This window comes from Mugil cephalus, chromosome 16 (genome assembly GCF_022458985.1).
Source record: "Mugil cephalus isolate CIBA_MC_2020 chromosome 16, CIBA_Mcephalus_1.1, whole genome shotgun sequence".
NCBI classification, from domain to species: domain Eukaryota; kingdom Metazoa; phylum Chordata; class Actinopteri; order Mugiliformes; family Mugilidae; genus Mugil; species Mugil cephalus.
This window is the reverse complement of record NC_061785.1, coordinates 1715051-1732215: the sequence shown is the minus strand read 5'-3', so window position 1 is coordinate 1732215 and position 17165 is coordinate 1715051. Positions and strand designations below refer to the sequence as shown.

General features: G+C 43.3%; 1 protein-coding gene across 1 annotated transcript; it reads left to right on the top strand.

The window, feature by feature from the left end:
* The first annotated feature begins 9388 nt into the window (after positions 1 to 9388).
* acta2 (actin alpha 2, smooth muscle) lies at positions 9389 to 16493 on the top strand. Its single transcript, XM_047608674.1, has 9 exons — positions 9389 to 9533; positions 11871 to 12050; positions 12754 to 12882; positions 12976 to 13086; positions 13173 to 13257; positions 13879 to 14040; positions 14135 to 14326; positions 14956 to 15137; positions 15591 to 16493. Exons 2-9 carry the CDS (start codon positions 11922 to 11924, stop codon positions 15732 to 15734), a joined length of 1134 nt encoding a protein of 377 aa, XP_047464630.1. The 5' UTR covers positions 9389 to 9533; positions 11871 to 11921; the 3' UTR covers positions 15735 to 16493.
* The last annotated feature ends 672 nt before the right edge of the window (positions 16494 to 17165 follow it).

Below are 17165 nucleotides of genomic sequence, written 5' to 3'. Positions count from 1 at the left end.
GGATCCATCTAACCAATATTCACCCATAGAGAAGTGGCAATAACAGAGAATAAAGTTGGATTAAAAGTTAAAATATGCCACAGTGCTCAGCCTACAGCTCCAGCACAGGATCAGGAAAACACGGAGGAAACTCCACCGTTTCCCCAGTGAACAAAAACAGAGAAAGTTATGGAGCAGAAGATTAAAAGGAAGAACTGGACGTCAAACTGATTTCTCTCTATTATGTGATGAGGTAAATGTCAATGTCTCTGTTTGACGTTTGTTAAGATTTTATAGGAAAAAATAAAGTCACACCATCATTAATGAACCTTGATCTGAAAAACACCCAACACCACTTTACACATGAATGAAGCTTGAAGTTAGCCTAGCCTTATGCTAGCCTTATGCTAGCTAGTTATCTAGACTAAAGGCTTAGAAAAATAGCAGCTAGCGTCATATATACTGTGAAACCCATGTGTTCATGTAATTCATGTCCATGTAGATAAACACATTTAACTGACACGTAACTTTACCTCAGTTACTACTAAGTTATTATGGCTAGCATGCTAATGCTATGATGATAATACTAAATAACAGTAAGACTAGTTTAATAGTAATTTGAACCTTTTAACGGTGATGTATGAACACGGAGGCTGAGGAGAAGGTAAACACAGCTCCATGACTGATGAGGTGATTGGGCTACAAAGCATTTTACAGAATCATTTAAGATATTTAAAGGAAGTAGACGCTGGGATATTTAAGTGAGGACCTTTTACATATTAATAACATTTATAGGAACGTTAATGGTGGAACATTTATTTCAGCATCCGCTCCACAGGGTCACACTGTAGAATCGCAAACATGGCACCATGATTAGAGTTTGTTATATTTTTTAAATTGATGTGAGTTCTTATTCTACTTATTGTTACATTTCGTTATTGCGTACATTGCTCTTTCTTCTATCCTTTGAGCAGGAGCTTTTTTTTTTCCAGTTAAATGATTTTATCTGTCGTCTGGTGATGATTTACCATCCTGGATCCAGATATTCGTTTACAGTTGTGACAGGTCTCTGCAGACAACCAGTTAAAAACTAATACTAATGTGGAAATATTGAAATACAGAGAATAATTTATTAAAAATCTGAGACTGACTTCATTAGAAGTGTTTATTTTATCTGTATTTTTGCTTCTGCAGGCCCCGCGCACCAAAAGCTACAGGCAATGATGCCACATCGTTGGTATTTGAGTCTTCCTGGGAATCAGCTGGACGTTTCTACCATTCTACTATCATTCATTCATTTTTCATTAACACAAACTGTGCCACTCCAGTCTTTTATTTTTGTCACGAAAAGTGGGTCAGAAAATAATTTGCACTGACAAAAACAAACGCTGCCACTCGCTGCCGTGTCTGGAGCAGCCGCTGTTACTGTAGTGGATGAAAACTGGATCCGATTCAGATTTAGTTTGCTGCTTTTCATCAGATTCAGTTCAACTCCAGCTTTGTCTGGGTGGAAACGAGGCTGCAGCTCTCAGCTGTGTTGCCATAAACAGAAAAAAAACGCTCGGTTTTTGCTCGATAAAGTGGTTTTCACACACACAGACACACACACACACACAGACACACACACATTCCTGAGCTGGTTGTGTGCGACTCGCTGTGTGTTGATGTTAGACGGCCAATCAGAATCAGTTTCAGTCTCTGTAAGGAGTCCAGCTGTTTTCCCATTTTCGGTCAAAGTCCAGACTGTGTGTGTGTGTGTGTGTGTGTGTGTGTGTGTGTGTGTGTGTGTGTGTGTGTGTGTGTGTGTGTGAATGAATGGAGGTGAAGCAGGTGAGTTTTTTTGTCTCGGGCTTCGAACGTGTAACAGCACGTCCCTCGTCCCTGCAGAAAAACTCGAGTCTGGACTCATTTCTACAGCAGATTTAATTCCTCACAGAACAAACTAAACTTTGCACAAACACTTAACCAGGAAACTCTCTGCAGCTGCTACCAGGATTTTATTTTCTACCAAATATGAGACTCTGAGGAGGAACATGCATTTCCAATATAGGAAATGGTTTTGGTTTGAATGTTGGAGGAAGAATGAACACAAGAAGGTTCAGGTTCTAGTTCCTCCATCGGCTTCTTGAGGTCGTGGCTCCTGAAGATCTACTCGTGTTTTTGTATCAGCTGAGGCAACGACAGGTTTATCTGTGCTTTAAGTTTGAGCTGATAAAAAAGAAACTACTGATGAGAAGGGAACAGAAACCAGAGCGTTGTTTATCTCTTTTTAACGTCGGCTGTCATCAAGTAGAAGCAGGTACAATAAATAAAAAAACAAGAGTCCTCATCCGGAGCCTTGTGGTACACCGACACCTGTTTTCAGTAGAACAGGGCAAAAAGAAAGTTTTTCATATAAAAGTCTTCAAAAAAAAAAAAGGAAAATGAATAAAGGAATGTGTCAAATAAAAACAGTGAGAGTCAATTTGAATATAAAAACATATAAGATAAAAAAAACATTATTCTCCAGTCGTGGCACATGTGGTGCTCCTGGAATCAGAGCATTTAAATATGCACTCACTGGCTAGTTTATTAGGAACACTTTTGAATGCATTCCAATGTAACAGTCGTGCACTAAGAAGCATCTTATATTTAACCTTAGTTTCTTAGAGAGACATTGATTCAGCTGTGTTTTCATTTCGTAGAACTATGATGTTCCTAATATTTTGTCACTTTAAATCCAGTTTACCTGCACCACAACAATCATCATTTTTTCTACATCAGCTCAACATTATTTAGATCAGAATGACCTCACTCGTGTACCTAATAGGTGTTGAACCACACTTTCTGATTTTTAAATTAATACATAGCTCAACTATTCTCACAGTAAAACCATAAAGACAATGTCGACTCACATCAGCATCATAAACAGCTTCAATATGAGGCTCTCACTCTGCAAAAAAAACAAAAAAATGTCAGCTAATAGAAGACAACACTAAACTAATTAACTAACTAAATGAGTTCATCTGTAGAGGGTAGGCCACGCCCCCTGAGGGTCAAAGACATGGTGAAATGTATCAGTAAATACAGAAAAACCAGGAAAAACGTGGATTATCAGATAAAATTAAGGAAAATTGGATTCAGCAATGATCCATGTGAACTAGTGTAGATTTGGAGCCTCAGTTTCAGTTACTTTTAGTTCATTTCATTTATGATAAATAAATGTAGCTAAATAAAAGAGCTTTACTGAGAAGTAACATTAGCCGCACAATACTGTAGCGTTAAAAGGATGACGAGGAGCGATCACAAATATTCACTTTATTGTTTAATAATAATGTAAGTAATAATATTCGGTTTATTTATTGTTGGAGCTGAAATAGTTACTGTCGACCGTAACTACGACAAAAAAACAACATCCACAAACTTATCTGACAGCCCTCCAACAACATAACTTAATATTAGCTGACACTAAATGAGCCACAGCACCAGCTTCCTGTGAGTTGTTCCTCCTAATGCAGCGATTCATTTACTCCTCTGTGCTTTGGCAGATTGTCGGATCAGTTGGTTCTGTCAGTCACACAACAGCTCTTCACCTTTTTTACAAATTTATTTTATAATTTAGATGCTATTAAAGCCTATGATTCAAGCTAATGTTGCTTGTTCAACCATGGAGACGTCACGTACGTACCCTCTATACTACGAGTCTTTAGTATAAATCCGTCCTCCACTGCATGGTGTTGTCTCTCTGCAGCTAACGCTCTAATAACTTCATCAAACAGCTGATGTGCAGCCTCCTTCTCTCTCTTGTCATTAACCGACTTCATGTCCGGAGGATTTGGCCCGTTCCTCTGCTAGCGTTAGCGTTAGCATGTCTGCTTTAGTTGTGTTTCAGAACTGGCGTGCGACGGCCTGCTCACCTGTCTCCTCGCACCTAACGAAGTGGCTAATGAGTGTGTCTTTCTGGGACGTTACCGGTGGACGTTACCGGGAGGACAACGGGCTCATTCAGTGGCGGTTTGAGAGTCGTAGTATGTGCACAGTTTAATAATGAGAGGAGATGTGGAGCAAACGGAGTGGAATGAAGATATGGAGGATGTGTTGGAGACTGTACAACTAAACAAGGACATGGTGACCAGAGGAAGGCTACAGTCTGTATGAGGAGGCAAACACTGACACTGCAGACCACACCCACCATGTTTCCTCTCCTTACATGAGACGAGGAGGAGGAGGAGGAGGAGGAGGAGGCAGAGCCTGATGCCAGAGCTTCTCTTATTTACTGACCGGCTTCCTTATTTGGAGTTACAGATACAGACACAGACAGATCTCCACCGCTGTCGTCGGTTGTCTCATGTTGAATATTCTGTTTAATCGGTTCTTCCTCCGTGTTTTTCTTTTTTCTTTTTTCATCACGTTCATTCGAGTTTTGTTTTTTTTGTTTTTTTCTCCCGGAGTTCCAGAGGTAGTAGTAAAGAAGGCGGCGTCTCTGTCGGGCTGCAGGAAGTTTTTTGTTCTGGTCGTAGTACAAGTTTCCTTTTAAGGAGAAGCTGCTGCTGGACGCCTCCAACGTTCTGCACAGAAATGTTATGGTCATCACGTCGAGACCCTCACACATTCCTGCCTCAGTTTAGTCCAAAAACCTTCCTAAATACTACAGAGGAGCGTGAGCCTCGGGGTCAGCGATGAAAAACCGGCTGCATGCGCCGTAACATCCCAGACCCCGACCCGACCCGAACCGAACCGAACCGGGCCCACGTCTGCTGAGCGCTGCTGCAACTGGGACTTCCTGGTGTCTGGGAACCGAAATATGAAATGAAACATGAGCTCTGTTATTACGTCTCATTATAATAATCTGCGTAATTAACAAAATAAGCCAAAAGCCAAACCAGACAGGCTGACAGAGCCCACAAATATGCTCCAGATGTTCGCCTGCGTAAATAAACGTGTTATAAATTTGCAGGGAAATTAAATCAGGTTTTTTTTTTTTGTAATCATGTGGTTCTGGTTTCACCACATCATTTGATCGAAGTCATTTATTCTGATGTTTAAATAAACTTCTTCACATGTGGTCTGAGCTCCTCTCGCCCTCCTCTTTTCCTACATTTCCCAGAATCCTTGTCACACTTTTCTGAAATTCGCTTCAGTGAGTAGATGAGTCCATGTGGAGGCAAACATTCTTCTTCTTCTTCTGCTTCTCCGGAGCTCCTCCTCCTCCTCGTCCTCGTCCTCCTCCCTCCGTCCCTCTACCCGGTCGTGTTTGTCTTTTTAAGGAGATGGAGGTGCTGCCGCCTCCTCACGGCGCGTGGACTAATAAATTTGTCTCTTTTATATCGATTTTCTCATTGATCTGTCGTTCCAGTTTAAGGGCTCAGAGGGTCACGAGTTCAGTTCCCTCTTTGTTCATGATCGAGTACGAACACGTAGGAAAAACCCTGGAAACTAAAGCTCCCGTGTGTGTGTGTGTGTGTGTGTGTGTGTGTGTGTGTGTGTGTGTGTGTGTGTGTGTGTGTGTGTGTGTGTGTGTGGCTGCACCGTGTCGGATAAATGACGATCAGACACACCTCTGGCTCCAGGAGGGGATCTCCATTTATTTTGTGCAAACTTAAACAACAGGGAAAGCCAGCACATAACTCACGCGTGAGCTCTGCGAGAGAAGTTAGCTCGACACTTAGCAACGTCCAAGCTAGCTCAACTAAAGTCTGCACAGAAAACGTATATGAGGGAACCACCACAGAAGAAGAAGATGTTCCTGGATGACCCTGTAATGACATGGCGTTCTTGGGCTGAGTGTGGACCGGACCGGGCCTGCAGAGGGGCGTCTGTCCGGGGTCCTCGGGGGTGGTCCTCCGGGGGGGTGGACGTGTGCTGCGTTCAGGACGCTCCGGTTGTGTCCTCACATGGGGATCGCGGCGTGCATCATGTAAACCGGTGATGTCACCTCGCTGGCGTTTACAGTGTAAATGTGTGTGAATGAACACACACCACCGGGCCATATGAGGAGGTGAGGGCTACGAGGAGGAGGAGGAGGAGGAGGAGGAGGCCCTGAGGACGTTTACATGGACTCATCCTTGCATCATGTCCATCAGCAGAGACAGAAACAGACATTACAGCATTAGATTCTAAAAGACACATTACACCACAGACTGAGACGTTTAAACCTCCAAAATACAAGTTCAAATATTTCACCAAGTTTTATGTGTTTATGTGTCGGCTACTTTAAATCAAACAAACCTCACAAATCCATCCAGGATACCTGTGACACACGTTACAGAAAAAAAGAAAGACAAATAATAGGAAACTCAATGCAAACTCATTTTAGTTCAGGGGCCTCACAAAACTTTAATTTGATCTCAAGTGAAATAAAAACCCATAAATAAAAACAACTCCAGATTCGATTTAGTGCAAATAAGAACAAATAAAAGAGGAGAATGTCATATAAAAGAATAAATCCTTTAAAATAATGACATTTCCTAATAATAATCAGTATAATCACATGTCTGTCTGCTCTATAGTCCTGGTCTGTCTGGTCCTGGTCCTGGTCCTGGTCCTGGTCTGTCTGGTCCTGGTCTGGTCCTGGTCCTGGTCCTGGTCCTGGTCCTGGTTTGTCTGTTCCTGGTCTGATCCTGGTCCTGGTCCTGGACCTGGTCCTGGTCCTGGTCCTGGTCTCAGTGTTGTGTTCTGTCCACTTCTCTGAATAAAACAGTGGATGAATTAGGAATAAAAGTTATTTTCATCAATAAATAAATAAATTGCAGCCTTCTATGTCCTTTCTTTCACTCCTGCTGTGGACCAGATTAGACCCTCTGCTGGGCCCCTTTTTGGCCCCGCGGGCCACATGTTTGACCCCCGTGCCTCAAACCTCCGTCTGCATCTCGTCGTCTGGTTCAGGCTGAGACGCTGATCGTCTGATTGGCTGATCAGCTCAGGAACAGAAACAGGAAGTGATGGAAGTAAACAAAACTCCAAAGGTCAAAGGTCGCGTTGAAGGAAACATGATGATCTGGAGCACGGGGGGTTAAACGTACGGCCCGCGGGTCAAAAACGGGCCCAAACCAAAAATTAGTCGTCATTAAGAGAAACTTTTCAATCAAATTTGAAACTTATTTGATTTTTTTTCGGACAGAACACGACACTGAGACTCGGACCTGACCAGCAGGGTGCAGCAATGAGCCGGAATTACACTTATTTACCTGAAGAACTTTCAGGCTTCATCTTGCAGAACTTGTCTCCATCCCTCTGTGGACTCAGTCTGTCTCAGTGTCTCCTCATGTCCTCCAGACTGTCTTCATGTCCTTCATGTTACACCGGGAGACAAAAACCTGTAAAACAACAGCAGCTTTTAACAGATGTGAGATCAGATCAGATACATGTTTACACACCAGGTTTCTTATGGAGAGGACGGAGAGGACAGAGAGGACAGAGAGGACGGAGAGGACAGAGAGGACGGAGAGGACAGAGAGGACAGAGAGGACAGAGAGGGAGTCGGTTTGTCTGTAACTATGTTATGTTCGCTGTCGACTAATCAACGTAAATCAGTCAACGGCCGAACAGCTGAGAATGAAGACGAGGCAGGAAGGATGAAACACGTCTGAGAGTCAGCTGTAGATAATAGATAGATAGATAGATAGATAGATAGATAGATAGATAGATAGATAGATAGATAGATAGATAGATAGATAGATAGATAGATAGATAGATAGATAGATAGATAGATAGAATGCAGAGAGGAGGTTGAATCCTGTGAAGACGTTTACAAAGAATGAGGAGAAGGAATCTGACTGGATTTAACTGGAGCTGCTGTGATATACAGGTCTCAGCTGGACCAGGTCTCAGCTGGACCAGGTCTCAGCTGGACCAGGTCTCAGCTGAGGTACAGAGACCTGCACGTGGCTCAAGTCAACACATTCACACCCGCTTACGTCGACATGTCGACATCAGAGACTCTGGAACCGGGAGGACGGAAAAAAGGACAAAGAGGAAGGAAACAGGAGCTGTTCATCGGTTCATCAGTTTATCTGTTGTCGTCATGTGAGGACGTCACAAAGGTTTGGGCGTCTGCTCCCGACTAAAGACACAAGACAAAATGACCTCAATCACAGTAGCACAGAATAAGGTATGAAAATATAACAATAAAAGACAAGAATGTACAAAATATACAAGAATACATGGAGCAGTCTGACAGTCAGTGTCAGTACATACAGCGCAGGCTGGGATTCAAAAAAATATGTAAATACTGCAAATGTAAAAAAACAATCAAAAAACATTAGTATAAAAAATAAATATAACTAAAGCTGTAGTGGTGAACAGGGGCTGAGTGTGTCAGACTGGGATGAAAGTCCAGTTCACCTCCTCCTTTAAAGCTCTCTGGAGACCGTGACCTCATGTTGAGGCCTGAAAGAATCTAAAACCAGGTGTTAATGGGAACCGGTTTGTGAGAACGTCATCGTGTTGTAGCTTGTGTTGTTTTGTTGCTTTTCTTTGCAGCAGTAAAGCTCATAATCCACCGAAGTGTTGTTTGTTATCAACTCAACCCAGCTCCATGTGTCATCGTGCACATCGTTCTCCTTTTATTTATTCATCGTAGCAGAGATGCTAGTTTCCATCTGTAGCCTCTTAACATAAAACAGTGTGATGCAAAAAAACAAACAAACAATGAACTAAAGTGTGTGAGAGCTGATAATAAACCAGGCCCTGTGACCTGTGACCTTTACTACAACCAGCCACCAGGAGTCTTCTTCCCTCCTGCAGGATGTCGGCCATCTTTAAAATCCAACGCACATTAGACGAGCTTCTTCCTTTTTAAAGGCCGTCCCTCGTCCCCGGCCTCCGACACCCTGGTAGACGTATTTTATTTTATTTTATTTTATTTTATTTTATAATATTTTATTTTATTTAGTTTTATTTTATATTATTTTATTTTATTTTAATTTGTTTTAGTTTAAATAGTTTTATTTTATTTTATTTTATTTTATTTAGTTTTATTGTACCAGTGCCCTCGGAGCTTCACCAGCTGTTATTTCTTTTATTTACTGTCTTTTATTCATTCTTCTGTGCAGAGCTGTGGTTGCTTTAAAAGGTGTTTTATAAATAAAGTTGGATTTGATTGGAATCAATCACTGATTAGTTTATGGGGGTGTTGGATGGACACACACCTCCTCCCGGCCTTCTGGAGTTATTTCAGAGAGAATTCACTCACATAGTTGAGCTTTTCTTTTATTAGGGTGGATTATAAATGCCTGAACTACTGTCCACATATCAATACCACAGAACCCCCCCCCACCACCCCACCCCCCCTTCTCTTGGAGGAATGCAATGAATGATGGGAGAAAGTCCGGCGGCGCCGCGACTCGTGCGATTGGCTGCTTCCCTCAGGGCCTGCCCTATAAGGAATCCAGCAGGGGAGAGACGGGGGGAGGGAGGGCGAAGGGAGGAGGCCTGGGCCATGTTTGGGATGGAGGGAGGAGGTGGAGGGATGGATGGAGGAGGTGGAGGGTTGATAAACTCGGGCCGAAGCCGTTCAGACTCTCACTTCTGTCCTGCCCCCACCCCCACGTCCCAGCAGGCCCTGCACTGCCACGGTAAGACCTCAACACCTCCTCCTCCTCCTCCATCACCTCCTCTTCACCTCCTCTCTTCTCTTCTCTGTGCACATTTGAAAAAGCTGTAAACTCTCTTTGTCTGTCTGACCTGTCGTTCACCTCCTGCTGCTCCTCAGCTCGGAGCCTCGTGGGAAACATTTCTCCTTCTTCTCTGCTCTTAAAAGTGTTATTTTCTCTTTCCTCCTCCTCCTCCTGTCTTTGCTGTCCTGCCTCCTCTTTCTCCTCCTGTATCTTCCTGTGCCTCTCATTGCACCTCCTCTCTGGTTTTTGTGTCTCCTCCATCTGGTTGCACCTGTTGCTGGAGTCTGCTCGGCTCCTTCTAAAGCTTCTCTCCTGGACGAAGCTGAGCCCGTGTGACGCTTCAGCTCAGAACGCTGTGGATTTATTGACGGATTTAGATTTAACAGTTTCAAACTGAAACAGAGCGAAGTCGCTGAGCTGCAACGAGCTTCAAAAATGTTAAAAGTTCTCAAAGGTCTCGTTCTGTGACTTGATTTGAAGCTGAAGGAAGAATCGAGTAAATACGAAACATCCTCATCTCTCCAACGCGAAATGCAACAGAAGATGAGATCTTAAAACGGATTCATTAACTTTTAAAATGATCCTTTTACAAATGCACGAGGGCTCTATTTAAAGCACAGAGTCTGATCATTTAATCTGACTAAATAACGATAAGAAGAAGAAGAATGATGCATAAAAAATAAAATAAAACCACTAAATTCTAAGATACGGTTAGAATAAACTTTGCTGCAGCGCCCCCTGCTGCACGGGCTTTTCTTCTCGTGTGACACAAGTTGCCTTTAACCAAAACTAAAGTACGTGAATGAAACGTTAAATATCCTGAACCTGAAATCTGGTTCACTGATTGGCTGGAACAGCAGGAACCAGGAAGTGCGAATAAAAAACTACACGTTTAAATTAATTAACAGATAAGTGACTGGCCTCCTGCTTTTAAAGTGAAATAAATGTGAGTAATAATACATGACTGAGTCCTCAGGGAAAACTCATCTGAGCTTTAAGAGTCTTTTAAAAGAGAGAAGGAGGCAAAACTGAGGGCAAAGTGAACCCACGTCCTCTCCTCTGGCAGAAGCATCAGGAAAATGTTTGATTCCCAAAATTCATGACTAAATATGGACTAAAGTCATCTGTGGACGGAGGGAGAGGGAGATGAGGAGAGACGAGGAAGGACAGATGGAGAGAGAGAGAGAAAGAGGAGGAGGAGGGGGGGGGGCATAAAAGGAGAAAAGAGGAGGGCGATGGAGGTAGAGTGATACAGGGTGAGAGAGCATACCAAACACAGTCAGGACTCGGCTTCATGCCCTAATTAGGAAGTTTTCCCAGAGTGCCTTGTTCATTGAGTAAAGGGCAGTAGTAGTGGACGGACGGTGTGTGAGAACAACTACACAACAACTACACAACTTTACTTAGGCTTCATGAAGAGACGCTGGCGAGTTCGGTTAAAGCGGGAACGTCTCAATCTTATTTCTAACAGTTATTTTAGGATTTAATCTTCATCCTGGTAAAACACGCTTTGTTTTTTTTTTTTTTGTTTTTTTTTTTGTTGCTCCATCCTGCAGCCAAATCAAACCTCTTAAACCTGCGTCTATTAAATATTAATCCAATATCCAACTACACCTTTATGCACCTGATGAAACGAAAAGTCATCTTTTTATGTGACTCAATATTTTACCAGTTGAACCGAGGTCACTAATTAATTCATTAAATTACTGGATTATTACTCGTTTGTTTTCTGCTTTGTTTCAGATTAGCCTTTAGGAGAAAAATAAAATTTAATTTATTCCAGATTAAAGTGAAAATCAAACTCTGAGAGTGAGCGAATGAATTCATCTCAAACATTAAAAGAAATTCAGTTTAATTTACTTCTATTAATACAGCCCCAAAGACAATGACTAGACTCAAAGTGTAGAAGCCAGAGATTAAATAATAATAAGAAGAATAAGTTTTATTTATGAAGTGTTGTACAGGCAGATAAAACACATAATAAAAATAAAACACGTCAAGTCTCATAAGAAGCAGTAAATAAGTGGGTCTTTAACTTTGCTTTGAATCCCTCAAAAAGAGAAAAGAAGTGATGCATATCGACCGTCTCGTCTTCTTCTTTGACCTGACAAAGAAAAACTTCCACCATCAAATTCACATCATTTCTCTGCAGTACCCAGCATCTCCAGCAGGGGTCTCTGGATTTTAGGTTTCACCTCCTGCACAGAGTTTGTTTGTTTGTTTGTTTATTGTGGTACGACTAAAAATCACTGACCTCCTCCTCCTCCGTCTCCTCCTCCTCCTCCTCTCCTGCAGTGTGAGTCGGTGTTGTAGTGTTGTTGCTCGTCCACAGCGCCCCCTGCAGTCATGTGTGATGATGAGGAGAGCACCGCTCTGGTCTGTGATAACGGATCCGGCCTCTGCAAGGCCGGGTTCGCCGGAGACGACGCCCCCAGAGCCGTCTTCCCCTCCATCGTGGGCCGGCCCAGGCACCAGGTGACGCCTCATTGGTCCACGCAGACGGACACACACACACACACACACACACACACACACACAGAGGACAGGCTAATGCTAATTATTATTATTTACATGGACCAGACACACTAAGAAATAATAAAAAATAACATGTTTCTCATTATCCCGCGGTCAAGGGGTAAAGTTTACTAGTGTATGTGTGTGTGTGTGTGTGTGCGTGTGTGTGTGTGTGTGTGTGTGTGTGTTAAAGTATCAGCAAAAAGTTTTTTCTTTATAAGGTAGAAGTTATACTCGTGCAAAAGACAGTCACATGTATTAATATGTGCACTGTATAATATAAATAACTAATGTTGTTACTCATTCACAAATGAATAAGAAATAAATTATTTAGATCGAATAGAAGAAGAGAAATTTACAGTAAAAGTTGATTTTCCTCCACAATATTATGAATGAATGAATGAATAAAAGAATCAGACTTTATTTGTAGAGCAATTTTCATACAAAAATCTGACAATGGAATCTCTGGAATAGATTATGTTATTATTATTTCACTCAATAAAGTTATATTATCACCAGTATGTAAGAGAATATAAGACTATATAAGTGTCACGTCTGTGCACAGACAGTACCTCAGTCAGGTACCTGCTAATTAGTTACAGCTCGTTACTACTGATAGAATTTGCCGTATGAACCTGTTAAAGTTGGTAATGGTCTGTTCCAGGGAGTGATGGTGGGCATGGGGCAGAAGGACAGCTACGTAGGTGACGAGGCCCAGAGTAAGAGAGGAATCCTGACCCTGAAGTACCCCATCGAACACGGCATCATCACCAACTGGGACGACATGGAGAAGGTCTGACCCCCCCCCCCTTTAACACACCCCTTTAAAAGATGGGTCACCGTGCTGGCGTCTGACCATGTGTCTGTCTGCTCTGTGGCTGCTCAGATCTGGCATCACTCATTCTACAACGAGCTGCGAGTTGCTCCAGAGGAACATCCCACCCTGCTGACCGAAGCCCCCCTCAACCCCAAGGCCAACAGGGAGAAGATGACACAGGTAGAGACACCAACTCGCATCCACTCACCCGCGATAGATAAACACGTAAACTCTAGGTTGCTCATGTTCTGCTTGTCTGTCTCCAGATCATGTTCGAGACCTTCAACGTTCCCGCCATGTACGTGGCCATCCAGGCTGTCCTGTCACTGTACGCCTCCGGACGCACCACAGGTTGGACCACGCCACCAGCTACCGCCCGTGTTATTTACATACGACTACAGACACACATGGTGTCACTCATGTAGACATGTGTTTAGAGCATTACAGCAACAGTGTCACGTTAGAGCAGTGACTCTCAGCCAGTGACCCCTAGTGGTCAGTGGTGTAATTGCAGAGAGGAAAATAAAATATCCTTTAAAAAAAGACTTTTATAGAAATAGAATTATTTTACACCAATGTGTCTGAGACCTTTATCTACCTAAACTACAGAGGGGAACAGGGTTTGTTTTCTCTAATTACATCTGTTAAAAGTAATTTACTGTATTTTTTACTGCAAGACACGATTAATACAAACTTTACACAATTTGATCTGTTTCAAAATAAGAGGCCCCTACTGTTTTAGTTATTAATAGGGCTCTTATTGTGAAACACCTGCAGGAAGGTTTTGGGGTATTTTTTTTGCACCACTGCATCAGACAACATCAGACCACTTGCTTGAAAACCACATGCTTCTAATGTGTCCGTATATGGTTCCTTGCCCCGTAAAGGGTTAAAAACTAGACCACTAGACTGCTGATTCACCACATCCCAGGGCGTTAACCGAAGTCTGTCCTGTCCCCCTCCGTCATGCAGGTATTGTCCTGGACTCAGGTGATGGTGTCACCCACAACGTGCCCATCTACGAGGGCTACGCTCTGCCTCACGCCATCATGAGGTTGGACCTGGCGGGCCGCGACCTCACCGACTACCTCATGAAGATCCTGACCGAGCGAGGCTACAGCTTTGTGACCACCGGTGCGACAGCTCACCTGGACACGCCCACCGCACTGAGGTAAACGCACCTGGCGACACAGCGTCTGAACGCGCCTGTCTGTTTGTCTGTCTGCAGCTGAGAGGGAGATCGTTCGTGACATTAAAGAGAAGCTGTGTTACGTGGCGCTGGACTTTGAGAACGAGATGGGGACGGCGGCCACCTCGTCCTCCCTGGAGAAGAGCTACGAGCTTCCCGACGGTCAGGTCATCACCATCGGCAACGAGAGGTTCCGCTGCCCCGAGACGCTCTTCCAGCCATCCTTCATCGGTCAGACTCTCTCCTTCCTTAGACTTTATTCATCCACGAGGGAAACTACTTGGTTACAGTAGCTTAGTTGCACAATTAGCATATGAGACTGATGATTAATAGTAATGTACATGCATAGATTAGATTAGATACTTATCCCAATGCAGTTTGATATGAACGACTTCTGGGAATTTGAAATGAGATGAAGTTACCAGATACGGTTCCTGGACCCATGACAAGACTATTAGAAAAGAAAAGTGAATGTTGTGCGTGGTTACCATGGTTACAATTGTTAACCAGGTACCGTTATGATTTCCAAACGTGATAACCTAACATTAGCATTAGCAGCTAGGTGCTAACCAGCTGGTGGTTTGGGTAACTTACCATTTCCTGCTAAATACATCTGGACGAGGATTTAAAATAAAATGTCAGAGGAATGATGTGGAGGCTTTTTCCTAAAATCAATAATGAGCTCTTTGGTTTTGCTCCTCTGATGTTTGGTGGAGTGGATGAGATGGATTGTCCCTAACAGAGAGCAGTTTGTCCTCCCGTCCCTACCAATCCCACGTCCAGCCCAGTGACGTCCTCTGCCTCTTTATGTCTTCACCTGTGTGACTGAGAACGAGGAACTAAACTGGGTTCTTCTGCAGGTATGGAGTCGGCAGGAATCCACGAGACGACCTACAACAGCATCATGAAGTGTGACATCGACATCCGTAAAGACCTGTACGCCAACAACGTGCTGTCCGGAGGAACCACCATGTACCCAGGCATCGCCGACCGTATGCAGAAGGAGATCACCGCTCTGGCCCCCAGCACCATGAAGATCAAGGTGAGGACTCAGAGAGGAACAGCAGCACTTACCCTTAAACTCAGCAGACGACTGAAGAAACGTCTCAGTCGTCCAGCTCATAGTTTATATCCAAAAAGTGTTTTTTAAAAAAAGCACCTGGACTTGTTGAGTTTGGAGGAGACGTTTCATCTTCGTCTGAGGGGCTTCTTCAGTTTTAAGGCACTGGAGGGAAGTTTGAGGTTTAAATAGGGAGTAAAAAGACAATTAGAAACTTACTTGGTGAACCAAAAACCCCATACTTCCCTCCACTGCCTTAAAACTGAAGAAGTTACTCGGATTAAATGTCTTTCTCTAAACTTCTCAATGATCCAGCTGCTGTTTTTAAAATCTTTTTGGATAAAACAGACAATGAATCAGCTGTAAAAGTCTTTTTTTGTGTGTGTGTCAACCCGACTGTAAATCATGAAAACTCTTAAACTCCTCCGCCCTCAGATCATCGCCCCCCCAGAGAGGAAGTACTCCGTCTGGATCGGCGGCTCCATCCTGGCCTCCCTCTCCACCTTCCAGCAGATGTGGATCAGCAAGCAGGAGTACGACGAGGCCGGTCCGTCCATCGTCCACCGCAAGTGCTTCTAAAGGATCCGTCTTCATCTTCCTTCTTCGGCCCTCCACCAGCACCGTCTTTATTTTAACCTGCACCGAGCACCGGCTAACAGATCCCAGATCAGCTCCCCAAAAACATCCACACAGGAAGCCGGAGATTTCTTTGGTATTTGGGAAGATGCTAAAAATCCCTTCCTAGTTAAATATTGGAAAAAAAAAAAAGGGAAGCGATGTTGTGTTTTGTACCTTCGGGTGTTTTTGGAGATCTGAATCTTTTAAGAATTCAAAGCGTCCATCAGGACGTCTTCAGCCCAAACATCCTCCCTCTCTGTTCACCTTAAAACTGTGAATGTGCCGCTTGTCCTCCATCTTTAAACACCCCCCCCCCACCCCTCCCTCTCTCACCCTCGCTCCACCTGTAGCCCCGCCCCCTCTGTCCTCCATGTTGGTACCGTGTCCTGTCAAGAAGTGTGTTTTTATTTTTTTGATGAATAAAGCTTGAATGTCGCCCGCTGGTGTTGTCTTCCATCACTGGGGAGTGAAGCACATTCATGTCGAGACGACGTCACGCGGCGTCACGATGATGTCACACATTGTTACGATGATGTCACTGTTGTTGAACTCTGGGTAGGTGAATGGGGGGAGGTGGGGGGGCGGGGGGTTCGGTGGCCTCTGTATTAGAAGCATGGTAAGAAAGGAAAAGGTTGGCGTGTGATGTGATGTGACGTGAACAACTTGTAGGTGACAGTCGATTTGCCCCCAGGAAGAAAATAAAGAGCTCATACAAGAAAACGGTGGTTTGGTCAATTATTTACGTCTCGATTTAACCTACGATCACATGTTTTGACGTGAAGAAGAATCGTGTGTGGAACCTCTTCAAGGAACTAGTCTTAGTTTTTACCTTCAGTTGAGATAAATCACGACCAGGATTCTACACACTGCACAAACAGCATCACTAGGAAGAAGCGAAATATTCTTACATTCAATCTAATCATCTCGTATTAAAAAATAAAATTAGTTCTTGTCTCTGAACAAAATATACAAGGAATTTTTTGTTTTCTTGAAATTCCCCACAATCATCAGTAGTTGTGTTTCCATCACAGTTTTTCAAAATAAAAGTGATGTTTCTGAAATTTCGATAGAGTTTGTATTTGTTTCCATTGAAAGGTGTTTTGAGCTGTAACTCTGGTGATATCCCATAATTTAAATTCACTGTGAGGAAGATGAAATGAAACGCAGCATCTGAGACTCTTTTTGGTGAATTTTAGGGGTTTTGTTTTGTATCCTGCACCGTTGGCACTAGTCAGACCATCGTCTGTTTAAACCTTCGTCGGACACTCATTGAAATACGTGGAAGTGTTACTGTAGGACGTCAGAAGACTGTTTTTAATTATTTCATTTTTAATGTTCCTGCATTAAACTGAACATCTGGGTCTTTGTCCTTAAACAAATGTAAACGTGGTT

Excerpts from the sequence above, each read along its gene's own strand:
- acta2 (XM_047608674.1), top strand. The coding sequence starts at position 11,922 with ATGTGTGATGATGAGGAGAGCACCGCTCTGGTCTGTGATAACGGATCC. Across the intron at positions 13,087-13,172 it reads ACAGGGAGAAGATGACACAG|ATCATGTTCGAGACCTTCAA; the intron begins GTAGAGACACCA and ends GTCTGTCTCCAG. Across the intron at positions 14,041-14,134 it reads CTACAGCTTTGTGACCACCG|CTGAGAGGGAGATCGTTCGT; the intron begins GTGCGACAGCTC and ends GTCTGTCTGCAG.